The following is a 25,836-nucleotide window of genomic DNA, read 5'->3' on the forward strand; positions in this document are numbered from 1 at the left end:
GAACCCGGTTCCCCTGCATCGGCAGGTGGACGCACAACCACTGCGCCACCAGGGAAGCCCCAATTTAGTGATTTTTTACGTAAATGGACAGAGCTGTACAACCTTCCCCAACAATCCAGTTTTAGAACACTGTGGGGAAGCCGCTTTTAAGCTGACAGGTGAATTGCCTGCCCTCTGGTCCCCAGCACCATACAGAATCGGTGCACATCAATTGAAGAGGTTCTGGCCCCAGTTCTGATGGAGAAGTTGGAGAGATGAGATGGGGGAGCCCTGGGAAAGTTAAGGACGAGAATCCCAACCGCTGAAGCAAGCTCCGAAGGCCCCTGGCAGGCAGGGCCTGACTGACAGCAGCTTCTGCGGGCTCTGCTGAGAGGGGCGGGGCTGCCTCCCCTGAAGTCAGGGCTGGAGGGATGAGAGCTGGGCGCACGCATGCGCAGGTTTTGACAGGAGTGTCGGGGGACTCCGAGAGCAGAGGAGGTTGGCAGGGGAGGTGCACCAGCGAGAAGACGCAAACATGAGTGCCAGAGACGTATTTGTGGAATAGCGTTTTCTGTTTTACATTTTAAAAATAGATGCGTGAGGCATTTGGGGTTTCTTTTAAAATAAAGAACAAAGTCGGTTTCTTTCTTGTGGGGCGGCTTTTTTTTTTTTTTTTTTTTTTTTTTTAAACGAATTCTGCCACGTGGCTCAGGAGCATGCCTGTGTTCTTTTTGGCTGATGTGGACACTGTACTGTTATTTATAACATTTCAGTTTTTGGTTATTTTTTGTTTTTGGTAAATGCACCTCAGTGGGGAGACACACACACACACACACACACACACACACACACACACACACACACAGTAACACTAAACGATCCCAAGACACCAAGCATTTATCCCCCTTCCTCTGACCTAAAAAAGGAAGCTGTCATGACTAATACTATTAGAAGATTTTTCTGTATGTCTATTCTCCTGCACCCATCAGACAAAAAGGTGTTCTCTTTTTTCCTACCCTGGATGGGATTCAAGGACGGTTTAGTGAATGTGAGAAAACACTTCATGTACTTTAAAAATCCATCCTCAATGTCTGCCCTCCTGGCCCCCAGTCCCCATTCTCTTATTTCCTGTTTGTACCTCAAATGACCTCTGGACTTCCTCTCGGACTGTGCGTGATTTTATAATCATCTCCCTAGATACCCGTCCGCGGGGAAGCGTCTGTCCAGCGCCTCGTTACTGTAGATGCTGCTTCTCGGAGCCTGGCCTGGGGTCCTGTAGGACCCTACTCTAACCCTCCCTCATGTCCATACGGTGGCGTGTAGCAGAAGAGCCTCCCCGGTGGCTGGGCCATGTGTGGACCCCCAGGACTGGATGTTGTAGGGTGTCCTTTGTGTTGTTTCCAGTTGGCCAAAACGTATCCTCCTCTCCTACCCCACACCCACTCCTCAGGCAGTGCCCTGGCTTTAATTTCCAAACAGCTGAGCTCTTCTCTCCTCCTGCCCCGCTGCCCACCGGTTCCAGCCACCACCATCCTCCTGGCTAGCCCCGGAGTGGCCTTCTGTCTGCTTGCCTCTCTACCTTTGCCCCATGTTGTCTGTTGCTGTCTGTTCTCAACACAGCAGCCGGTCTTCTTAGAAAGTTAGATTAGGGCTTCCCTGGTGGCGCAGTGGTTGAGAGTCCGCCTGCTGATGCAGGGGACACGGGTTCATGCCCCGGTCCGGAAAGATCCCACATGCCGCGGAGCGGCTGGGCCCGTGAGCCATGGCCGCTGAGCCTGCGCGTCCGGAGCCTGTGCTGCACAACGGGAGAGACCACAGCAGTGAGGGGCCCGCCCGCAAAAAAAAAAAAAAAAAAAAAAAAAAGAGAGAGAGATTATGTCACTTTTCTCCCTGTGCTGTGCACGGGCTGTTCCCTCTGCCTGGAATGCTTTTCCCAGATACTCACAGGAACAGATCCTTCCAGTCTTTGTTTGAATATCACCTTCTCAGTGCAGCCCATCCTGATGGACCTCCCTGTTTGCAGCTGCATCCCTCCCTCCTCCTCAGGACTCCCAGTCCTCTTATCCTGCTCTGCCTTCCCTTTCGTCATAACACTTAACGCCCTCCAGTATACTCTCTCATTTACTTATTTTTCCATGTCTGTTGCACTGCTTCTTTTTCCCCCTCTAGGATGTAATCTGTCATGAGGCCAGGAATCTTGGGGGGTTTTGTTGTTGTTGCCAGTGTCTTCTAAGTGTCTAGAGCAGTGCTTGGCACATAGTGGGTGCTGAATAAATAGAGCATAAGTGCTGGTGACCCACTTTGTCGTTTTCCTCTCCTGTCCCCACTTCCCTCTTCCATCAAGCTAGTGATCCTTACAGATGTTAACCACATGCTCTCACAGATACAACGATCAAGTGTCAGTGGTCAGGGTCAAGTGAGAGTCGACCTCTGCCCAACACCACGTGTGTGGCTGCCCTAGGCCGGTAATGGTGCACTGAAAACCGCCTGCACCCCCATCTTGCCAGCTGTGCGTCCATTAAACATATTTACGTGGCTTATCGAAGAGTGTATTCGACATGAGAACCAAGAGATCACAATGTCCGCGGCATCTGTAAAATGAGGGAAGGCGTTGGCCCAAACTTCAGGCTCTGGTTTCTCAGCAGCCAGGCCTGTCACTGTGCCACACACACAAAAAAGACTAGATTTGTCTGACAGGAAGCCAGGGTGTTAGCAAATTAATTTCTTCAGTGAATCATAGAGCAATCATGCTGGAAGAGAGCACTGTTTTTTCTTCCGAGGTTTGTATCCAAGTGCACTAGTGGTTTTCAGACTTGTGAATTGCTGATCACTCCTAAGTTGTTTAGAATGGAAAGGGTGGAGCCATGTAGGTGCAGAAACCCAGCCCAGAGAGGGGAGGGAACTCATTCAGAGGCACACAGCATGGTGGTCCCATAGGTAACAGATGTATTTATTACCATAAGTTACGCAGATGGTTATATATGTAGACAGTCAGCCACTGGTTCCAAGCAGGAGGACCAGCCACTGTCATTATTCTGCCTGGTGTCTCTTGAGTTCTAAATGCCAGGCAAGATTCCTGGGTCCAAGGAGGGGCTGATCCCATATTCGCACCCTACAGGGTCCCGTCTTTGAATACAGCTGGAGCCTTTGAGGATAGCCTCCCGTTAATTGCTGTTCGGTGATCTGGTCCTCGTCCTCAGTTTTTTCTCTTGTGATGGTTAAAGAAGGGGCTTGCAGGGACAGAGAAAGCACCTTGAGGAGTCTGAGATTCTGTGCCCCCAGATTCTGTAAATGTCCTTCCTTCACAGCTCTTGCAGACCTCTGTTCTCCTGCTGCTCTGGCCAAAGAAACCCGAAGGCCAATTTCTGACCCTCCCAAATAGAAGACGGGAACGCGCTTGCATCGCTCCTCCTCACAGAGGAGCTCAGCCCAAGCCCCCTCCAGCTTTCTGTGTCAGATGCCCACCATGGGTCCAGTGGCCATGGAGACGAATAGGCTGTCTCTGTTCAAGGAGCCCCGAGTCTGCGTTGGGGCAGGAGGGGAGGAAAGTGTCCATGACTAGCCTGTTCCAGGGCGAGAAGCGGTGCGAGCCTGCTTCCCACAGAGTGCCAGGCGGGCAATCGGTTCTGCCTGGGCAGGTCAGGAAGACTTCCTGGAGGAGGTGGTATGTGGCAGGGCCTCGAAGAACTCTCGACAAGGCAGCAGAGGGAGGTGTCCAGGTGTGACAAGTTCAGAGGAGTGGAAGCGTGCTGGCAGTCCCATGAGGGGCAGCAAGCTCAGGGCACAGGGAGGAAGTCTTTGTCACAGCTGAAGTTTAGGGTTCAAAGGCCAGAGGGAAACGGAACTCCTGAAGCTCCTTGGAATTTAATATTTAACCCTCTAGGATTTACTTGCTCTCCTATCAAGGGCGTCCTTGAAGTGCTTCTCGGATCCCATGGAAACCTTCCCTCACTGCACCGCTCTGCCTTTTGATGACGAGCTGGAACCCCTGAGGGCCAGTGCACCCAGGGGCTGGCTCACCTCCAACCCCGGCGACCGGAGAGAGGGCTCTGAGTCTGGTTTATTGCAAACAGCCTTCCTGCCGCTGAGATTGTTCTTTTAGAAAGTGGGCGGGCTGCCTTCCCTCCCCTGCCACCTTCCTGCGGCTCTGCCGCCCCAGTGCCCTGCTTGCCAAGTGACATGGTGGGTCGAGGGTCTGCCATTAGGTGTTAATGAGCGATTCTTGAGTTCTTTTTCCCAACCCTAAGCTATTTTTTCATTTCTCCTGAATTCTGATCTTGTTTATATATATATATGTATATATATATATATATATATATATATATAAAACTTTTGTGTTTGCAGAAACCTTAGGTCCTTTAAATGAGGAGGGAAGAAGTAAATAAATAAAGAAAAGCTAATCTTGCAGGCATTCGATCCTCTTCGTGCTTCCTGTTTTCTCCTGGAGGGAGCACGTTCAGAAAAGCACCCACACGCGATTTCACATGGCATGGCTTGGCGGCCTGCTCCTTTGCTTCTGTGCTGCCTGCTGGATTGAGAAATGAACTCTGCGGTCCATGTAGAGCGCAGGAGGTTGCTGGGCCCTTGAGCTGAGTGCCAGCACTTGGCTCTTCTAGGAACGTGAAAAGCTTGGTTAGCAGCAAGCACAGCAATCATTAGAGCACGGCCAGATGCCAGCCTTCGGAGCAGCCGCGGGACCTGCCTGGAAACCAGACTTTGTTTGGTCACCTCCTAGTGATGGGCTGTACACAGAGAGGGGGCTCCCCAGCTGCATGACCGTGCATGGCGTCCAGCGGGACTGCTCTCTGTGGCCGTGGCTGTCCGAGGAGGAGGGATGAGCTGTTATTTGTCAAAGGTCTCTATGTTCACCGATAATATTGGGGCTTTGCGTTTTCTGCCTGGTGCGTGGGTGGAACCCTTTCTCAGATCACCTCCTGCCTCTGCCACCGCCTCACCTCCAGCCAGTGCGGACTCTGGGTCGCAAGCTGCATTCTTGGGGTTGCTGCTCCTTTTCTGATCTTCAGTCGTTTGGTGCTAGGGAATGAATTAGTTCTCAGCTTCTGTGGCCTAGGCAGGCTGGGCTAAGGAGTCATGTCTGACGATGGCACTGTCTGAGGGGCTTGATGTGGCTGTTGAAGTTGCTGTCTGGGAGTGGCTGCCTCGTGGCATCTGGGCAGAGGTTCTCATTACCCACACAGGGTGGTGTGAGGGATCCCTGCGGGTGGGGGCAGACTGGGGGGGGGTGTGAAGAAGAGACGGTGGGATAACGGGGCTGGAGCCACCCACATCATTTCAAACGGGCGTGTGACTTCGTGCCTGCGAAGTCCACATGTGATAAACGTTTGCTGAATGACTAATAAATGCGGGAGTGCCTGGTGGGGGTCACACGTGTAACGTTCTAGGTGTAAGAAATCTAAGTGAGGGTTTCCTAGGAGTCGCTCTCCAGGCTGTGAGGTGGTATGTAGAGGTGCTTGCCTCCCATCCCATGACCTGGGACAACGGGTATTACGGAGGGTCCCTAAGTGCCCACCCGCAAGGAATTACCGTCCACACTGTTCCTCATGGAACCCAAGGTAACCGTGTTAAAATAATAACAGCTCTTCTCAGTGTAAGCAGAGCCCCCAGGAGGGCCCATAGAGCTGTGCCCGTTTGGGTGAGTCTTGAGATGTCATTATGCATTGAGGAGAAACAGGGTCACGTTCAGTGCAGTGCTATTTTCAAATCAATGAGACAGCCCCATAATCATCCTTATGGAATGACTGGTTTTTAACTAAGAAACCAGGGAAAGCACAATGAGTGGTTGACTCCAGCACATAAGTCAGAGGAAAGCAGAATGCAGAATTATTAAGAAAAAAAAAAATACGCGCGCACGTGCACACACACACACGTGTATCTCCGTCCCAACAAGAATGGAAACTGAAAATGTTCCCTTTGTTTTTCTCCCTGGGACGTGATGCTGACAGTTACCATCAGTCACTCAGTCAGCAGACATTGGCTGAGGACCTGCACTGTGGCACTGGGATCAGAAGCTAAAGCAGAGAGAGCCCTGCTCTGGGAGGAAATGTAAATAAATAGTGGCAGTTTCAGGGAGGGGGATGGTCGCGAGTTAGCAGAGAGCAGGTGGTGACCAAACCTCAGGTCTGTGGCTCAGCTTGTCTGAGCCGCCTCTTGTTTGTAACATGGAGCTAATACTGGCCTTTGGGGATTGCTTTGGGGATGAAGTCAAATGATAGCATGTTATATGAAAGTGCTGTAATGGTCTGTAGACGTGAAGGGCACTTGGGGAGGGCAGGATTAACTCCAGTGGGTCAGTCCTTCCAGGCTGAGAGGGTTAAACCCTCACCCTGGCTGGCGCCTCACGGACCCAGGGCCTCTGGGGTTGTGGTCCTCCTGGAAAGGGCTGTTTGCCTTCCTTTGTCTAAATCCCCACCTTGACACCCCAGTGATCACTTATACACGAGATTGATTTTCCGTATCCAGAGAAATGTATGAACATTCAAATGACTGCATCTTAGAGAATCAAAGAGTAGAGCCAAAAGGACCCCACTGATTGTGTACCAGGCATGGAAGCTGGGTTTTGTTTCATGTGCCAGCTTTCATTGCATGTCAGGCAGTGGCTACATCAAGAGTGCTGTGTTCAGAAGGATTCTGAGGCCTCCTTCCAGGCTCGGTAAGAAAGTGTTATGATTGACTAAAGTGTTATGTCTGCCACAGACTCAAGATTAGAAAGTCAGGGAATTTTCCAATCCTGGTCTGATTCAGTCTCCACATTTTAGAGGCTGGTGTACTTTAATTGCCCCACTATATTTCTGTCCCCAGGTCCACCTTTATCACACGTGCGGTATCGGTTTCCCTTCTGTTTTGGAAGCTGATTGCTACAAACACCTGTAGCTTTATGTATAATTTAGGTCAGCCTGTATGCATTCCATTTCTGCTAAGAAAGGCTGGAGTGAGTTTCTCTGTGTCAGGACTCCAGGAAGCAGGTAGTAAAGTAAGTAAGTACGATTTTTCGTAGACTCCACCATTAGCTCAGGCTGTCATGGGATTCCCCCTGGGGTTGTGGGTAGGTGCAAAGGGTGTCTGATGTGTTCGGCCCTCCCCCCATCCATTGGTTGCTTGTGACTCACTAGGTACAGAAATCCACGTTGCTTTCCTACCCTGCCTCCCATTTCTCATGAAAACCCACTTTAATAAGCTTAAGCACAAAGCGTTTATAATTTGACAAGCACCATGTTCTCTTGTGTCTAGGCCTTTGCATATGCTATTCCCTGTGCCTGAAAAGCCCCCAAATCTCTCCTGATCCTGGGGTCTCAGCTCAGAAGTCATTTCCTTTAGGAAGCCTTGACTGATCTTACTGCAAACTAGTTGTCCTTCCTCTGGGTTCCTATAGAAGTTGCTGGTTTTCTTGGTCTGAGCTCAGAGGACTGTGTTGATTATGGGTATGTTCTCAGCAAGCACCCAGCACCTAGTAGGTGTTTGGGAGGCAGCTGTCTGTAGGGTTGTTTCTTCCTTGCCTGTGTAACTGTGTCACTGAGCCATCCTTGCCGGCAAGGACCCAGTAGAGAGTCTTATGATGTGTTTTGGAACTATTAAAACCCGCAATCTGGTAGATTTTGAAAATAGCAGAAATCCTGAGAGAAATTGGGCAAGAGCTTTCCATGAGAAATGAGGGAACTTCTGCTTTTCTCTCTCTCTCTCTCTCTCTCTCTCTCTCTCTCTCACTCTCTCTCTGTCTCTCTGTCTCTCTTTTTTTTAAGTTTCCTGGGAATTTGTGTAGGGGTAAAAACCACAGGATACATTTGTTATAGCAAATGTTTTTATTCGCTTAGCTTGGTGAGAATGAGTGCAGCACTGCTGCACGTGAATGAAGGCAGAGGTGAATTTCCTAGTGCCCCGTTCACCACCAGAAAGCTTATTTTAAATAATTATTCCCTGAACATTTTTCTAAAACTAATTCTCTACTTTTAAAATCCTTTTTCCCCTTCTGTTACAAAACCTAGCAAACTGGAATTCCATACTTTTCCAACAGTGCTCTGGATCAGATTTAGTTTTCTCTTGCTGTCTGATGGGTGTAAATGAATGAAGGAAGGAAGGAATGAATGACTCACGGTTGTTATTGTGTATAACTACAGGATGCTGAGGGATCAGAGCCCTTCGTTCTTTCACTGAACGGCCTCAGACTGTAGTTTTAAGCCCTCGTGCATGTGTGCAGGGTTTCTCATCTCTTCCTTGCTATCAGATAACCGGCTTATGCTCTTGCTAGTCACAGTGGGCCTTTCCTGTGCTCCTTTCCACTTTTAATTTGCCGTTTTCATCTGCTGTAGGCTGGGAGAATGGATCATCAGAGTTGTTTAAGTTATCCAAAGTATGATATCATTAGGTCCTCTGGGGCCTTTGCTGTGAAGAGTACGTAAAGATTCTTCATGAACTCTGACTTCTGTTTGAGCTGATCCAAGGCCCTTAAAATGCTTCCTTCTTGTGTGTCAGCTCTGCTGGCTACAGCACCAGGTACATGGCCTATGAAAGGTGAATCACGGCAGACGACGAGCTGGTGACAGCTGGGAGGGGTCCGTACTTGTTCTGTCCACCAGAGGGCTTACGAGGGTCCCTTGCCAGTCTTCTGGGGACTGACTGTGAAGGGACAGAGGTGAGGACAGCCACGTGGGCTGGCATGAGCACTGTGGCCAGGGAAAGATTTTGGTGAGACTGATTGGAGTTTGTTTGTTTTTTTTTTTTTTTTTTTTTTTTTTGCGGTACGCGGGCCTCTCACCGTTGTGGCCTCTCCCGTTGCGGAGCGCAGGCTCAGCGGCCACGGCTCACGGGCCCAGCCGCTCCGCGGCACGTGGGATCCTCCCGGACCGGGGCGCGAACCCGCGTCCCCCGCATCGGCAGGCGGACTCGCAACCACTGCGGAACCCGCGTCCCCTGCCTCGGCAGGCGGACTCTCAACCACTGCGCCACCGGGGAAGCCCCTGATTGGAATTTTTAATACTCTGGTGGGCATGTCCTTTTCTTTTTATCAGAACTAAAACCGTGACTGGTCACCACCTCAGCCTGAATAGAGAAGTGACTCATTGTGGTGTTACACGTATTTATGCCTATTGATTAGAGCCTCTTGGGCCAAATAAAAGGCCTCAGGTGGGGAAAAAAAAATCCATTAAAGTCTTTGAGAGTTTTTCCGTTTCAAACATTGATGAAGTCCTACACTTATTAGCAAAGAGAAGGTTTGATCATCATGGGTTGATCTGCAGCACCAGACCTGATTGATTCTTAAGAGTGTGGAATCTGAGTGCTCTGCAGGGACCCTTCTGTCCAGCCCCCCAGCCCGTCCCACCCACCTTCAGTCTAGGCGGTGGGAGGGGAGATGCCAAGCCCCCAGTTCTGAGACTCGACCATAATAGTGTCATCCCAGGAAAAGCTGTTCTTAGCCATTTCTCAGGTGAGAGATATTAGGATGAAGTCCCATGTTACTCCATACACGCCTGACACCCAAGGACCCGAAGTGAACCACAGCACTAGTTCTTGGACATGAGTTTGGTCTTCTTCATCCCAGGTGTCACGGATGGTGCTTTGGACCATTTTAGCACAATGTGAGTGGGTGTTGGTAAGCCGTTCAGGAAAACAATGCTTTTTCTAGCATGTCCCTTCTCCCCCAGAGAGAACAGGATATTATGAAAAGGGCAGAAAACCGTAGAGCTTCTCACCCGAAAGGCACCCTGCACGTCACCCAGGCCAGCTGCCTCCCTTTCACAGACGTGGAAACTGAGACTGGGAAACAGAGTACGGCTTGTTCCCGGCACAGGCCTCCTGGTCACCAACTCGGGTCTGGAGCTCCTGTAATCTGACTCTGTTTATTTAAGTGACTGAAACTGATAAACAGATGAAGACGCATTTGGCCTCAAGCATAATGGAAAAGACACAGTGTCAAATGATGAAATACGATTTTTTGGCCTGATTGGCAAAGCTGGGAAGGAGTAGTAAAACAGTGTTGGTCTGGGCATGGGCAAGTGGGGCTTACGGTATATTGGTTGTGAGAGAGAAAAATGGCAGAGCCTTTCTGCAGGGCAGTTTGGAAGTAGGAAAAGCGTGAAAGATGAGTTTATCCTGAAGGAGGGAGTCAGGATATCCATAAAGAATTAGCTGTAAGGTGTTCTTTGTAGCATCGTTTAGATTAAGATATTGAAAAATCAGATCTCTGGAAAGGGAGTGGTTGAATTCGTTTGTGGCCTTTGTGCAAAGGCCACAAAGTAAGTATGAGACCATCAAAAATGACGTGTGTGTGGTGTCTGGGACTTGCTTTGGGGGATGCTCCAGCCAGACTTTGAGGAACAAAGGTGGCGGCGGTGGGGAGGAGATGGGATGAATGTGCAAAATGCTGGTAACGTGAAGCGGGTGATGAGCATGGGGGTTCACTTTACTCTTCTCCTTCCTCTGCTTGAGATTTTGCAGGATGGAAAGGCAAGTTTGTGTCCATTCTTATTTCAGAGTCGATTGAGTATCTCTGGGGACTGTTCTCATCCATTGTACTTTGCTTACCACACACACTAAAAAGCGACGCTCATATTCATTAATTATCATGGAAAGATTTTATGATATATGTGAACGGAAAGGGGCCACAAATAGTTATGGACAGCATTCTCATTTGGTTTAAGAAAAAAACAAACCCATATGGAGAAAACAGATGGAGTGTGCACACCTTAAGTGCATATCACTGGGTAGAGAGGGTTTTTTTTAGCTTATTTGATTTTTTTTCCCCCTGCAGCAGATATGTATATATCACTGGTGAAATTTTACAAACAGTTGAGCTTAATTAACTATGTTGCTCTTTTGATTTAGGGAAGAGTATGGAGGAGATTAAGAAGGTGCTGCTGTTGGTGCTGGGCTGTGCTGTCCAGGTAGGGATTGGGCAGGGGGCAGAGAGGAGGGCTCTTAGGTTTGGGTTTGTGGGGATAAAACACCCCCTTCGGTGAGGTAGGAGTGAAGCTGCTTTCAGCCCAATAGGATGGAAGGTCGCAGGGCTCCTGCGAGAGACGTGACACCGGCTTAGGTGGCACCTTGGGCAAGAGGCCAGGTGGGGATCCCTGGGGCCGGGTGCCATTAGCAAATTGCCCCCAAAGTAGGAACATCTAGAGCAAGGATCAGCGCACAACCTGTGGGCCAAATTTGACCTGCCACCTATTTTTGTAAATAAAGTCTTAGGGGGACACAGCCATGCTGATTCCTTTACGTATTACCTGTGGCTGCTTCCACACTACACCAGCAGAGCTGAGACCCATGGCCTGTCCAGTCTAAGATATTTTTTTTTTTTTTTTTTACCATCTGGCCCTTTACACATGAAGTTTACCAACTGCTGCCGTAAACCAGCTATTCTTTTTTTTTTTTTTTGCGGTACGGGGGCCTCTCACTGCTGTGGCCTCTCCCGTTGCAGAGCACAGGCTCCGGACGCGCAGGCTCAGCGGCCATGGCTCACGGGCCCAGCCGCTCCGCGGCATGTGGGATCCTCCCGGACCTGGGCACGAACCCGCGTCCCCTGCATCGGCAGGCGGACTCTCAACCACTGCGCCACCAGGGAAGCCCCAGCTATTCTTGATCTTTACTTGTTTAAGAATCCCCTGAAGAGCTTGTCTGTGTCCCACCCCCCGGGGTTTTTAAAGACAATCCCCCCCAGGTGATTGTGATATAGGTAGTCTGAGCCGCTTCTAGAGAAACCTCAGTGTGAGGGGCTGGCTGGTAGGAGGGCAGAGCACTCTTGATTATAGAAGAAAAAGCCAGGGGTGGGGTAGGTGTCTCCTTTTGAAACTATTTCCGTGGCTCTGGCGGCCCCAGATTGCCCTTGTAAAACACTTTCGTTAACACTTGTAACCCTCCACAGTGTGAGAGGAAAGAGGAATTTATCGAAAGAATCAAACAGCTGGACATTGAGACACAGGCCGGCATCGTGGCCCACATACAGGAGGTAGGTGGGGAGCTTTGTGGGGCTTAGCCGTGGACCGTTGCTCCCATGGCATCCAGCAGGCAGGCCCTCTCCACCAGTGAGAAGTCTAAAGAGCACATCACCCATTAATGATTTTGCTAATTTTAGGTTTCAGATACTACAGACAAATTGATTCGGTTTGGAAAGGTGGCTGTCAGCAAGCCAAAATAAAGTGGCGGCTAAAATGAAAAAAAATTTTTTAAAGACCTCAATCAAGTCTTCTTTTGCCTCTTCTTCTTGCCTAATATGGACGCAGACTATTTTTAAGAGCTGTCAAGTGGTTTAGGCTCAGAATTTGATTTACAGTCCCTGAAAATGTATTCTGGCAAATGTCACCCTGCTTCAAATGGTTGATCCTTATAGAGAGAGATTCACTGCTTCTGTCAGTGACATGGCAGAGAAACAACTGCCACCCCTTGGGAAGTTAAGAAACAGCGAGCCCCAGAAGGGCTGTATCCGGAGACTCGGCCCCCTGGGTGGGGTCAGGAGGGCTCTGCACTAAGGGCAGCCCCTCCGCCGTTGACTTTGGCAGAGGTGGTATCAACTGAAGGGGTAGTTTCCCTTGGAAACGAAGCACCCACCTGAAAGTTAGTTCCCTGACCTCCACCCCACCCTGCTCCAAAAGAAGCCTTGTACGTTTTAATTATCTTAGGAGGTATGGTTCAGCCTTCCATCTAATTGGACAGATGAGATAAATGCATGAAAAAGACATGAGCAGGAGCACGTAGGAGCAGGTGTGTAACTGGCAGAGGCAGCTGAACACAGAGCTCCCCACGCCGGCCCTGGGGACAGGCTGCTGGGCTTCCGCAGCTGGCTAGGGCACTGTGGGTTGCAGACTCTGAGTCAGGATTTGAAGCAGGAGACGGGTGCAGCTTATGGCAGGTAGAGGGTCCAGCAAAGCCCGTCAGTATTGTAGGAAATATTCTCAGCCGTTCGTGTCAGTGTCGTGTCAGTGACCTGTTAGCCTAAGAACCATTCTGCCTTTTAACTTTCCTCCTGTGTCTGTGTGTTTTGAAAATGTATCTGGGGAGTAGGTCCTCGAGACTAGCTAGGTCTTTGCTACTCACTGTCTCCCCTTCCCTGTTCTGCCAGCAGGATGTTTTTTTTTTTAAAAAAGCATGCACCCAGAAGGGAAGCCTTGCGGTGACTGGCTGTGGGAACAGGACTTCAGAATTAGTTGGGTGCTTCTTAAACATTCAGGTGCCCGGGCCCCACGGGAGACCCATTGGGTCAGAACTCGGAGGAGGCGCATAAGCCTTTAACTACAAGCTCCTTGAGTTACTGGTGTGCAGCTGTGGTTGCACCCCTGAGCCCCCTTTCCACAGGCCTTTCCCAAACACTGGTATGGAGCAGGCCTGGAACCCGGCCTCTCAATCCCAATTCCGGACCTTTAGGGTGCCCTGTACGATGGGGTGAGATTTCTCCTAATTCTCGGAGATTTACTGAATCCCAGCTTTTCTTCGTAAGGGAGGAGAGGTAGGAAAGCAGGTGTCTTTTGAGAAACTGAAGGGCCCTGTCTTTGTTTCTTTGTTTTTAAACTACTCTCTCTCTCCATTTACTGCTCTGAAAAACTTAAGAACTTTTTTTGGTGTGCCTCTCTGAGGGGGATATCCCTGGTTTCTTCTCGTTTTCCCCTGTTGAGGCTTGAGTGTGCTAATACCTTCCCAAACTGGCAGGACGGGGACTCGAAATGGATCTTCTGCCTCCTCTGGCTGGTCTGGGGATGTCGGGTTGAGAAGGTCAGGACGGCAGAGTCGTTGAAGAGGCTGCCCAGTGTAGACATAGCTATGGGCCTCCGCTCACATCTGATGGAAAGGGAAGACCCAGGAGGCCTTCTGTGGCCTGTGGGGATGAGATACAGGCTTACCTGAAAATCGTTTTAGGCGATGAAATATTTCCCAGAAAGTAACGTAAGATTGTTGTTATGTACCCAGCATTCCAACATAAGATGTTTAACATTTGCCATATTCGCATTAGGTTCTGTCTTTTTTTTTTTTTAACACGTAGTCCCTCTTTGCACCCGTGGCATCCCTAGGGCTTACCTTTGATGCTTCAGTAAGAGTATCTGAGGACAGTATATTTTTAGGGAAACCCTATATTATAAGGAGAGCTCTCTGGCGTTAAAAAAAACCCGTGTCCTCTTGGAGCAGCCGGTGTCGAGACTGACTTAACACCCAGCCTGACTTGTGCCAGTGGGACTTGGCTGGGGGGCGTCTGCACTCGCTTGAGGAGCCCCCTGCTCTCCACGGAAGATCCGTCAACGAGGGTGAATGACGTCAGGGGACCGAGTCGGCTGTGACCCCAGCCCCTGGCTGCGGGGTCGGGGAGCGCCCGGAACCCCCGGCCGTGCCCTGCCCACCTCTGCAGCGCCTGACCTGTGCCCGCAGGTGACCCACAACCAGGAGAATGTGTTCGACCTGCAGTGGTTGGAGCTCCCGGACGTGGCCCCGGAGGAGCTGGAGGCCCTGTCGAGGAACATGGTCTTTCACCTCAGGCGGCTCGTCGACGAGAGGGACGAGTGCACGGAGGTGCGTCTGCGGGTGGTGGTGGACTGGCAGGTCCGGGAGGGACGCCTGGGCCCCGGCCGCGCGGCCACCCTCCTCGTCCTGACTCTTCGTCTCAAGCCTGCTGCCCGCTGGTCCTGTCTCTCTGGTTTCTGGCGGGGGTGGGAGCCGGGCACTTCGCCTGCAGCCAGCGGTCTCCTCCGAGAGCCCCGTGGGAAGGTAGTTAGCTGTTCATCGAACGTGGAGCTCACGTGCTCCTTTTTACATCCCATCACTCCCGCTTCCTCCTGGTTTCTCAGTCTCGGCCGACGCCTCTCACTTGCTTCTTGTCCGCTGACCACTGTGCCCCAAGTTCGGGTGCAAGCGCTCCTTCCCTTCCCCCGCCCGCCCCGCTGCAGCTGATCGTGGACCTCACCCAGGAGCGGGACTACCTCCAGGCCCAGCACCCACCCAGCCCCCTCAAGTCCTCCAGCGCCGAGTCCACCCCGAGCCCCACCAGCAGCCTCTCCAGCGAGGACAAGCAGCACCTGGCCGTGGAGCTGGCGGACGCCAAGGCCAGGCTGCGCCGCGTCAGGCAGGAGCTGTGAGTCCTCCGGTCGGCTGGGCTGTGCGTTCTGCTCTCGGGCTGTGTGTCACAAACACCCGTTTCCGGCACGTGTGGCGCAGCGAACAGGGAGAGCTCTGACTTGGGCCCCCGGGCCTGCGCGAGGAGGGGTTCTACCGGGTCTCTAGGGCTCAGGCCATCTGGGCTTAGATGCCCACCCACTGGTATGGTTTTTGGCTGGAGGGGGAGGATGTGGCTCGCCCCCGTCTGGTGAGCCGTCCCCGTTGCCTGCGGCTGGTGAATATGCCACTTTGCCCGTCACCTCGGGAGCTGCCCGCCTCCGCCTCCGCCTCGTCACCGGTGGGCCCTGCTGCCTGCCTGGCAGTGATGTGGTGCCACTGCAGCCGGGGTCTCCTTACCTCTCTGAACCCCCAGAGGGAAACCCACTGCCCAATGGGTGCAGTTTGAGGGTGGGCATTGAAAAGTTAAAAATGGAAAAGACTTTGAGTCAGGAACATTTCTGCAAGCCCCACATGCCGGTTCCCCTCCTCCTCCCCAGAAACGAAGTTCCCTTTCCTTTTCCTGCTGGGGGCTTGCAGGGGGGCGGGCCGCTCCGCTGCTTGCCGGGTACGCCCTTTCACCACACTCGCTCCGAATCGCCCCCAGGGAGGAGAAGACAGAGCAGCTTGTGGACACCAGGCACGAGGTAGATCAGCTGGTGCTGGAGCTGCAGAAAGTCAAGCAGGAGGTGAGCAGGAAGGCCTGTCTGTGTGTCTGCGTGTGGCGGGGGGACGGGGTGGCTGGGGCTCCCCAGTAGCTGAGGCTCAGGGGTTCTTCCAGCAAAGGCTTCTGTTGCCTTCCCGCTCAGAGTAACACTGCCCGAGAGCCGGTTGTCCTGAGAACGGCTGAGCGGGGTGACTGTTTCTTAGTGACAGCGAGCGGGGACCCCACGCGGTGGCCTGCACGTGGAGCCCCTCGGCCCCCGAGATGTCCTGGAAACGCTGCGCTTCAGAGACTTGGCCCTCTCTTCCCTCCCCAGAGGGGTGCCCTAAGCTAGGCTCCCCTGTCTTTGCCTGTCTCCCAGAATATCCAGCTGGCGGCTGACGCCCGGTCTGCTCGGGCCTATCGCGATGAGCTCGATTCCCTGAGGGAGAAGGCGAACCGTGTGGAGAGGCTAGAGATGGAGCTGGTGCGCTGCCGGGAGAAGCTGCACGACGTGGACTTCTACAAGGCCCGCATGGAGGTACGCGCCCAGCCTCCGGGTGGATGCAGGGGAGGCTGTCGGGGCTGAAGGGGGCACAGAGACCAGGATCCAGGTGGGGTCACTGATGCTTTGCCCACCAATCCTGACTGCCTCGCCTCAGCTGCAGGATCCTGGACTCTCTTTTCTGAGAAATGAGGTGTTTTGCACCCTTTGCCAACCTTGGGGTTTGGAGATGGTTTTAACGAGCGGGGTGAGATCAGGATATCAGGACGTACTGAGTGGCCTGTTTGACGGCAAGAAATAACCCCCAAGTCTCCTCTCGCCACCTAGGTGGCTTCTGAAGGGGTTGAACGCAGGTCGCGGGGACCCTGTGTTGCCCTCTCCCTGCTCAAGGCCTCCTGCCGAGCTGCTGGCAGGCGTGCGTGGGGACGGCTGTTTGGCCCTGACATGCTCCCCCCCGCTGTAGACGGGGCCCTGGGGCCCCTGGGCTGGGCGGAGGTGGGATGGGGAAGGCTGTGCTCCAGGGCCCGTTAGTTCCTCAGACCTACTTAAGGAGTCTTTGTTCCCTGAGGAATGTTAGTGGCACATTGGAGTCGGTGCGTTGTCCTTGCAAACCGCCTGCAGAAGTGCCATCCGCCCTGCTTAGCCAGAGGCTTCGTGTGGACCTAGAGCCCTGAGGGCAGGGAAGAAGCAACGAGTTTTTGTCTCTTCTGGAACAAGACAGTGTTAGGCGTGACGGGCAGTAGGGCAGAGCGAGTTGCACGGTCGTGCTCTCGAGCTCGCTCGCGGCTGTGCACAGCCGCCATGCAGGGGCGCTCCTCTGCACACAGGGGCAGTGACAGGCAGCGCAGGTGCCCTCCCCCGGAGCCTGTCCAGTCTCACCGCTGAGAAACAGCTGCATGTCACAGAAGGAAGAATGCATTAGGGCCACGTGGGAGGAAAGGTAAAGGACGGGGATTCAGGGCGAGGGTGAGGTTAATTTTGGTTAGAATAGTATGGAACACAAATTTCCATGTTTTGTTTTTAAACTTCCGGTGGCTTTCATGTGGGTCCTAGTCTAGTTTACAAAAGGATTAAAACAGCAAGGAGAGGAAAGTGGCGTGGGCACCCCTCGGTACAGTGGGACTATGTGGGGGTGGATGCATGGAGTGGTCCTTGACTTGCTTTTACAAAGCATGGTCGCACCTCACTGCTCTCAGGGCACGGGGGTCGCTGTCCAGAGGGCCGCGTGGGAGGAGGACAAAGGCAGAAAGATTGCCTGGGAGATTCCTGTTGTCCCATGTTTCGTTATTGCCTGAAATTCCTTCCCAACACTGAGGACGGGTGCATTGGTGCCGTGTGCGTCCTGGGTGAAGATAAGGTGGGCCCGTCTCCGCTCCTCTCTGGGATTTATAGCTTCCTGGTCTGTGCTGGCTCTGAGAGAAACAGTAGTCTGAGAGGCAGAGACATAGCAGGGCACGGTCCTAGCTGCCACACCAACTTGGTGGGTGTTGGGCAAGTCTTGTCCCCATCTGTGAAAGGAGGAGTGGTCTGGGCGTCTCTGAGACCCTTGTGCCCTGGCGTCTCGTGACACAGGAGCACGTTTCCAATGAGCTTACGCTAGCAAGCCCCTCTCCACAGAGATGGGGGCCCCTGGAACCAATCCATGCAGTGATTGCTGGGTTGTTGGCAAGGCAGTCAGGATCTGGGTTAATGGTCAGTCCTGGGGTGCGGTGCACACACACGTCGCATTCTTATGACATCCCCCGCAGTGCCCAGGTTCAGGAGGGGAGATGGGCTATGGTTTGGTCTGCCCTGCCCATCCGGCTGGGCCTGGGGAACGGGGCCCCAGCTCGACTTCCGCCCTGGCCAAGCCCCTCTGACCCCAGGCAGGGTCGCTCACCTGCGCTCTGGGGTTCCAGCAGCTCTCCCCACAGAATGCAGTTCGTGAAGTCAGAAACTACATCTCTATCATCTTCGGCGGGGGGAGGTGCTCAAGATAACATTTGTTGATTTGAGTCCCATCCTTGGGATCCTCAAGATGCTCTCACCTTTAATTTTTTTTTCCACCTGTAATTAAAAAGAAAATCAAACCCATCCCACTCTCCCCCGACCCGCTCGAGCTAGCCCGGTCCCTCTCCGAGCCTGTTTGAAAGGAGAGAGCACCAGCTGTGTCCCTCGTTGCCTCACCTTCTAACCCAGTCCTCCAGGTCTGCCTCGACCTCCACTCACCTGGAACCATGCTTGAGAATCAGGGTCCACGACTCCTGTGCCAGCCCAGTGGGCACTTCCCAGCCTCCCTTGCCCACCCTCTCTGTGGGCTCGGACACCGCCACCCTCCACCCCGCACTCACCTGGCTTTCCTGAGTCCCGAACTTCGTCTTCTTGGGCCCATGCGGGTGGCGGTCACCTTGCTCTGCTTCTACCATCTGGCCTTTCTCCATGATGTCTTCTCTGCCTTCTGCCCCCTCTTTATTTATTTATTTATTTATTTATTTATTTATTTATTTATTTATACATTTTTATTTTGGCCGTGTTGGGTCTTCCTTGCTGCACGCGAGCCTTCTCTAGTTGGAGTGAGCGGGGGCTACTCTTCGTTGCGGCGCACGGGCTTCTCACTGCGGTGGCTTCTCTTGTCGAGGAGCACGGCCTCTAGGTGTGCGGGCTTCAGTAGTTGTGGCTCGTGGGCTCTAGAGCGCAGGCTCGGTAGTTGTGGCGCACGGGCTTAGCTGCTCCGTGACATGTGGGATCTTCCCAGACCAGGGCTTGAACCCGTGTCCCCTGCATCGGCAGGCGGATTCTTAACCACTGCGCCACCAGGGAAGCCCCTCTGCCCCTTCTTTAGCTGGCACGTACAGACTAACAGGGTCCCAAATCTTCATCTCTGGGCTGGGCTTCTCCCGCACTCCAGACCTCAGTCTGTCTCAAGGTCAGCGTGTCCAAATCCAGTGTCCCTCCCTCCCTCCAACCCACCCATACTGTCTCTCGACTGGACTCACCATCCACCGAGGCAGGTACTCAAGCCAGAGCCGGCTCGGCCTTCATTCTTCTTTCTTCTCCAGCTCCTCCTGCAGCCCCAGGTGCTCTCCATCCTCCAGAGCCCATTTCCCCACCTCCCAGCCTGTCCCTGGCCGAGGCGGATGTTTGGAGAGTGAGTCCCGGTGCCTGGCCGGCCTTCTCCATTGTTGCTTGTTCGCATTATTCCAGTGCCTGCGCAGGAATAACATTGTGTTTATTCCAGAATGCCCTCCACAAGCATCCGAGTTGGCTGTTCTGCCCCCTGCCTCTTCTCGTTCACATCCGCCTGGGCTGCTGCCAGCGTGGCCTTTCTCAGAGCTCCTCAGGCACCTCCCCGTTGCTCTTGGGATAAAGTCCACACTCCACCCCTTCTTCTGACACCCACTCTGGTCCCCGTGGAACTCTCTGCTCCGGCCAAACCCAGTCCCCTTCAGGTCCGCTGCTGCCCCCTGAGGCCCCTCGGCCCAGTGCATCTCCCCGACACAGGGAGGGCCGGTGAGGGGGGTGGGGGCAGGCCACACTCTGCGGGCTGCATGCCCAGCCCCGCCCCCTGTTCCTTTAGGCCCCTTCTTACCCCCAGGCAGACTCATCGTGTTGGGTCGTAATGATGCATCCCCTGTTTCCCACCCACACCGGGAGCTCCTTGAAGACAGGATCTGTGCCTTCCTGACCTTGAGTCTGAGTCCTTGGTGCCCACATTGTCCAGCTCAGAGATGGCCAAACTACCATCAGTCCCGGGGCGGTGTCCGGCCCACCATCAGCTCTTATAAGTCGAGTGTTGTTGGAACACAGCTACGCCTGCTCATTCACACAGCCCGTGGCTGCTTTTGAACTGTGCCTGCAGAGCTGAGTAGTCGTGACAGACTTAGGACCCGAGAAGCCAGAAATATTTACTCTCTGGCCCTTTACAGACCCGTGATCTGGCCCACAGTAGGTGCAGCGAGGTTTTAAATGAGCAGCAATAACTGTGTGTTTATGCAGCTTCTTCCACACACCGGGAACTAACTGTGTTAAGCTCAAACCGTATCATCACGTTTAAGCCTCCCGGTGGCCTGGTGAGGTTGAGCAGCCAGCGTTAGGTCCTCTCATTTTTTCGGATAACAAAACAGAGAATAAATTAGTAACTTGCCCAGCATCGCAGTTGGTGAAGAGGTGGACCAAGGTGGCGTTGAAATGCCTCTCTCCACCTCTGGGACCCCAGCCTTGCCAAGGAGGGAGGAAATAAAAGGGGTGGGGTCACGCAGACAAAAGGGGTGCAGGGGAGGGGAGCTGGGGGAGAGGCTGACGTCCGCCTCTGCCTCGGGCGCCGTGGGGGCTAGAGGGACGCCCGGCCTCTGGCGGTTCACGTCGGCACCTGGACATCACATTGTAAGCCGAGAATGTTGAAATGCAGGGAACTAAGATCACCTTGAGCAGCGAGACCTCTGTCCCCACTTGGGACTCTGTGTTTCCTAATGACTTTTAAGGAGTTTTGATAAAATTCAGTAGAAGAAGAAGTTAGAGCAGGACAGACCTGATGCTTGGTTTATGGTTCGGTCCACCACGCTCCTCGAACCAGAAATTTAAAAGCAGGCTGGTGCTCGGTGAAGCTTAAGGGGCTGCAGCGGAACCAGACGGAGGTTAGCGGGGGGCTTGGGTGCTGTGGTCCCAAGTGCAGTGGGCAGGAGCCTGTTGTTTCTTTGGTTCTGCCCCACCTCCTGGAGTTTGGTGCTTTTGTTAGCCTGTCACCTGGTGATACTCAGTGAGTGCTGCCCTGACCAGCGTCTCACGGGGGACGTGACAAGATGGTGGTAACGGCAGCCGACCTGCTTACTGGCCCTCGGGCCCCGTGCACGGACTACTTCACGTGCGTCATCGCCTCTGATCCCCACCTCAGCCCTGTTTTCGTGCCCAGCAGAGGACGAGGGATCGGTGGTTGAGAGGCACGCGTTTGCTTCCGGCGCCACGGCTGGTAGCGCACGTGGCGGGCGGGGGACCGGAGCCATCGGCCCGCTTTCGCGGTCACTGCTCCTGGTCAGCACGTAGACAAGCAGGGGCAGCTCTCGAGCCATCTGGGGACAAGCCGTCAGGCCTGGCCTGTGATTTCCTAAACGTGGCCCCTCAGCTGTTTGCCGGGCTGGGTCAGGCCTTTAAATAGCCACCTGATTCAGTTGGGGTCAGGTCCTCAGCGGCGGGCTGGCCTCAGGCAGCTGTCCAGAGGCAAGGAGGCGGGCGTCTCCCTGGGGGCCGAGCCCTGGGCTTGCTGCGGGAGCTTGGGCTCACTTTCTTGCAGATCTGGCTTCTAACTTCTGAGGCAGTGAGGTGTGCACGGCTGGTTATTTCTGTTGCCTGATATATGGTGGAAGTTGATACCAGCAGAAAGTTGAGATGTTTTTGAATAGTACTGATAGTTAGAAGTCATCCTACCCAGTGCTATATTCTGCTCCTGGTCACCCTTGTCTGGCCCTGCCTGTTGGAAATCTCTGAGGCCTTCAAGGCCCACCTCGCGTGCCACCTGCGATTCCCCCGCATGGCATGGTTCAGCTGGCAGGCGTTCCTTGAACACTTCCGTGAGGCCCGCAAGAGAAGTGGAATATCCTGCCCCCAGGAGTTCACAGTCTGGGGGGGAGAAGGACAGGCCAGCTCACCATTGCCTCACAGCATACCCAGGGTGCTCTGGGAGCCCAAGTACCTGACTCAGCAGGTGGGACAGAGAGAATCTGCCACCACTTCTCAGAGGGGCCAACTCAGGCTGGGCTTTGGAGGTTGAATAGGAGTTGGTCGTGAGGATGAAGGGGTGGCCTGTGCTGTGGGAGCTCAGGGCTGGGAGTGCTGGTGTGTAGACCCGTTGGAATGCCAGGCGACAGCAGAAGGGGACGGGACGGTGGCCAGAGAGGGGGGACCGGGTCTTCTTCCTGCTTGAAACCCCTCTGTTTGCTGTGGCTCACACTGTTATTGATAGTCTGGGCCTCTTATCCACACGAGCCCCTTGACGATGGGTTGCAGGCAGCTTGAGGGCGGTGGAGAGAACACAGGTCTGGAACTCTCTGGCCCAGGTTCGAGTCCCAGCTTCACCCCTTGCTGGCTTTGTGACTTTGGGCTTATTCCTTAATTTACCCAAATCAGCCTCTTCCTCCGTAGGAAGGCACTGTTCCTACCTCCCCCAGGGGCCACTGTGAAGAGTGAGTAGGGCAGGGACAGGGAGTGCCTAGTGCAGGGCCAGCCACATAGCGGACGTCATCTCCGGCAGAGAGAGGGCGCCCAGGGAATTTAGAATTTCAATGCTTATACCTTTTACGGCTGCTGGGCTTTGATCAGAACTATGTCCGCTGACCGGAAGGCTTGCAGTTTTCCCTCTACCAAGTATCTTGGATTCTGGCCTTTGCAGGGCGAATGAACGGGTGGTGGATAAGCAGAGCTCCCAGCCCAGCTCCCAGCTGTTAGAACCCAAAAGCGGGGCAAGCCTTAGAACACTGCCCACCGGGAGAAACGGACACGTTCCCCTGTGTGCATGTTCACCAGCTGAAGGCATTCAGGGGAATCTCAGTCCCCCAGAGACGCTGAGTGGTGCTGGAAGGACTCTGGGGAGAGGAGAAACCGAGAAGCCCCTTAACCGGTGGGGGAGGGGAGCAGAGATGAGGTGAAAGATCTGAATCCCTTGTGTGTGCTGGGCTGCATGCACAGGACCAAGAGTTCCTCGGACCCCTTGCCTGTGAGGGACCCTGCAAGGGAACAGCCATCACATTCTACACCCAGCACGTGCCCGGCACCCAGGAGGCCTAGGGTCTTATTTATGGGGTTCACAGTCTTAAAGACTCCCCGTTTCCAGAACATCGCTGAGAACTTTTGTTTTTCCAAGAGTATGGGTGTAAAATGTTCAGATACGAGCTGTGCATTGGACGAAAGCTTGTCTGAATAGCTGTTTTTCCCCAAGACCCTGATCAGTGGAATGAACCAACATTCATTGAGAGGACTAGACTCAGTCCTTGAACCTGGGACAGACTCTTAGCCCCACCCCTTCCTCGTTAAGGAAATGGAGGCTCAGCGAGGTCCCGGATCTGTCGGTGGAGTCCACTTGTCCGACCAGACCAGGTTATAGATGTCACATGCCTTTGCACTGTGGCCGGCATCGGAAAAGTTACCTTCCCGGATTTAAATATTTTCTTTCAGTCGAGGAAGTCCATTTGGCCTGACCCAGTGAAAAAGGTGGTGGTGCTCAAGAGCGGAGACAGAACTCTCGCAGCAGCAGCCGTATCCCTGGATTGGTTGTTTGGGGCCAGAGGCCCGGGGGAGCTCTGGTCTCAGAGCCCTGTCATCCTGAACCAGGTGCCTTTATCTGATGGTGCTCATGTCTGTTTTTGCTGCCCAGGAGCTGCGAGAAGATAACATCATTTTAATTGAAACCAAGGCCATGCTGGAGGAACAGCTGACTGCCGCTCGAGCCCGGGGCGATAAAGTGCACGAGCTGGAGAAAGAGAACCTGCAGCTGAAATCAAAGCTTCACGACCTGGAGTTGGTACGGCAGGCTGGTGTCGCTCAGATCTGTCTAAACGGATTGGGGAGGTTTCGGGTTTGTGCTGCGCCCTTCTCTGGCTTTCCCGTCACTGGGTTTGGTGCCGCTGCCGACACAGTAACTCGCTGACTGCAGAGAGTAGCTCGCTCAGCTCAGCGGGCTCGGGTGGGCACCACTGAACGCCTACAGACGGATAGGACGGTACGTCTGGGTTGCTTTTCTGTACAGATGAGCTAACGTGTGTGTCTTCTGCAAGAAGGGTCTCTGCTGGCTTTTACGGTGTGGGCTGAGCTGTGATTTGTGAGCTTCTTTACAGGCTGCTCAAGGCATGTTAGGTGCCCTAGAGCCTCGAAGCCACCTGTCACCATGGTACTTGCTCTAAAGCCCTGGGCCGTTAAGTCACTTTGTTCAGACAGCATTCAGTTAGAGACCTCGGCTCTCTTTATCACCTCCATTGCCAGTCAAGGTATCTTTCAGTGGCTGTAACTCTCACAGCTGGGCCCTGTGTTGGACTCATTTCTGTGCCGGGACGTGAGCAGGTGCCTGGGGTCCATTCATCCTCGGGGAATGAGGGTGGATGCACGGGGGCCGGGGCCTGTCCAGAGGGGCCCCCCCGGCCACGTTCTCACTCCGTCCTTCTTCCTGCACTAGGACCGGGACACGGATAAGAAGCGAATAGAGGAGCTGCTGGAAGAAAACATGGTCCTCGAGATTGCCCAGAAGCAGAGCATGAACGAATCCGCCCACCTCGGCTGGGAGCTGGAGCAGCTGTCCAAGAATGCAGACCTGTCCGACGGTAGGTAACGCCCGGTGCCTGGGAGCCAGCCTGGCTGAGGCCGCTTCCTCATCCAAGGAGCGGAGCCCTCAGCTCTAAATCTTCCATGTCAGGCCATCCATTCACCCTAAGTAAGTAGGATTTCCTTCAAGGGCCATTTGGAACTGTTTCATTACCCTTCTCCCCAAGGAGAACATGAGGGGTCTGGCAGCCTTGATGTCAGGACATGAAACACAAATCAAGTGTTGCCAGGTTTCCCAGTTCCCATATGGACGGTCCCAGGAGCGTCCGGATTACAGCACGCTGACACCGGAGGACACCATAGGCCTGTCTGTGGACGGTTGAAAGCTCTGGATGGCAGGAGACGTCCCCAGTGGTCACTAATCCCCACTAGAAATGTACCTTGGGCATTATTTCCTCCTTTCATTTGCATAATTGGGCAAGACGGATGCAGTCTGTTCTCTGTCTCTCTGGGTGGGAGCTGCTAAGAGGCTGCTTCTCACAGGACCCAGGCCTCTTCTTTTCCCTCCTATGCTTGCACCGCTGCCCCTGCGCAGACAGATGGGGTGTCGGCCAGGGGAAAGTGGGTGGGGCAGCAGGCAGCACCGCAGCAGGAAGCTTCGGCGCCCAACAAACAATAAGCCAGTTCCTGTGTTCAGAAATAGCACACGTGCCCCTGATAGTGCGAGTTATTGTTTACTTAGAGCTGGACAGAGCGAGGTAGGGCTTTTGGCTGGTTTGGGGGCTGCTTTTTCAGTTCTGATAAACACCCCCTCAAATAATGGCAAGGTCGTTGAATGTAGCTGGAAACGTCTTCTCTTCGAGGGGTCCCATCAGTTCCAAACAAAAAATCAGCTTATTAAACTGCTCATCTGTGAGGGAAGTTAGTCGTATCTGTGCTTGGGTGCCCGCACACTGTGCTGGGGGCTGAGGGTGGGGTCACCCGGATTCCCGGCTCTGGGAGGAGTACAGGTCCATCGGGGAGGACCACTGCCCCCTGGCGGAGCAGAGAAGTGGTGCAGGCCTCCTGGGACAGTCCCAGACCAAATGAGAGTATTTCTGTTAGAAACCAGGGTGACCTGTGGGGTCAGAAAGCCTCACCCCTTTAGATGACTACTCAGTATAGTTTGTGGGCCCTTTCAGGTCAGTGAGCATGATTTATTCTTGGTGTTCCCAACTCCTGGTGCTTAGCTGGGAGCTAACGAACATTGACTTGAATGAAGGCGTGATGCAGGCAGAGCCTGAATATACTTTTGCGTGTGTGGCGTGCTGCCTTCTTTTTTTTTTTTTTTTTTTTGTGGTACGCGGGCCTCCCTCTGTTGTGGCCTCTCCCGTTGCGGGGCACAGGCTCCGGACGCGCAGGCTCG

General features: G+C 53.6%; 1 protein-coding gene across 1 annotated transcript in view; it reads left to right on the plus strand.

Annotated features, from left to right (window-relative positions):
• Nucleotides 1-25,836, plus strand: part of LOC102987601 (protein Daple) — a gene marked incomplete at its 5' end in the record, with an annotated part of 74,236 nt that overhangs the window by 2,675 nt on the left and 45,725 nt on the right. Inside the window, 8 exons of the mRNA XM_024131105.2 lie at nucleotides 10,816-10,874; nucleotides 11,852-11,935; nucleotides 14,341-14,481; nucleotides 14,856-15,040; nucleotides 15,668-15,749; nucleotides 16,086-16,244; nucleotides 23,551-23,697; nucleotides 24,346-24,490. Coding sequence (XP_023986873.2) covers nucleotides 10,816-10,874; nucleotides 11,852-11,935; nucleotides 14,341-14,481; nucleotides 14,856-15,040; nucleotides 15,668-15,749; nucleotides 16,086-16,244; nucleotides 23,551-23,697; nucleotides 24,346-24,490 — 1,002 coding nt within the window. The remainder of the gene's footprint in view (nucleotides 1-10,815; nucleotides 10,875-11,851; nucleotides 11,936-14,340; nucleotides 14,482-14,855; nucleotides 15,041-15,667; nucleotides 15,750-16,085; nucleotides 16,245-23,550; nucleotides 23,698-24,345; nucleotides 24,491-25,836) is intronic.

The sequence above is a fragment of the Physeter macrocephalus genome, unplaced genomic scaffold (genome assembly GCF_002837175.3).
Source record: "Physeter macrocephalus isolate SW-GA unplaced genomic scaffold, ASM283717v5 random_334, whole genome shotgun sequence".
Classification (NCBI taxonomy): Eukaryota; Metazoa; Chordata; class Mammalia; order Artiodactyla; family Physeteridae; genus Physeter; species Physeter macrocephalus.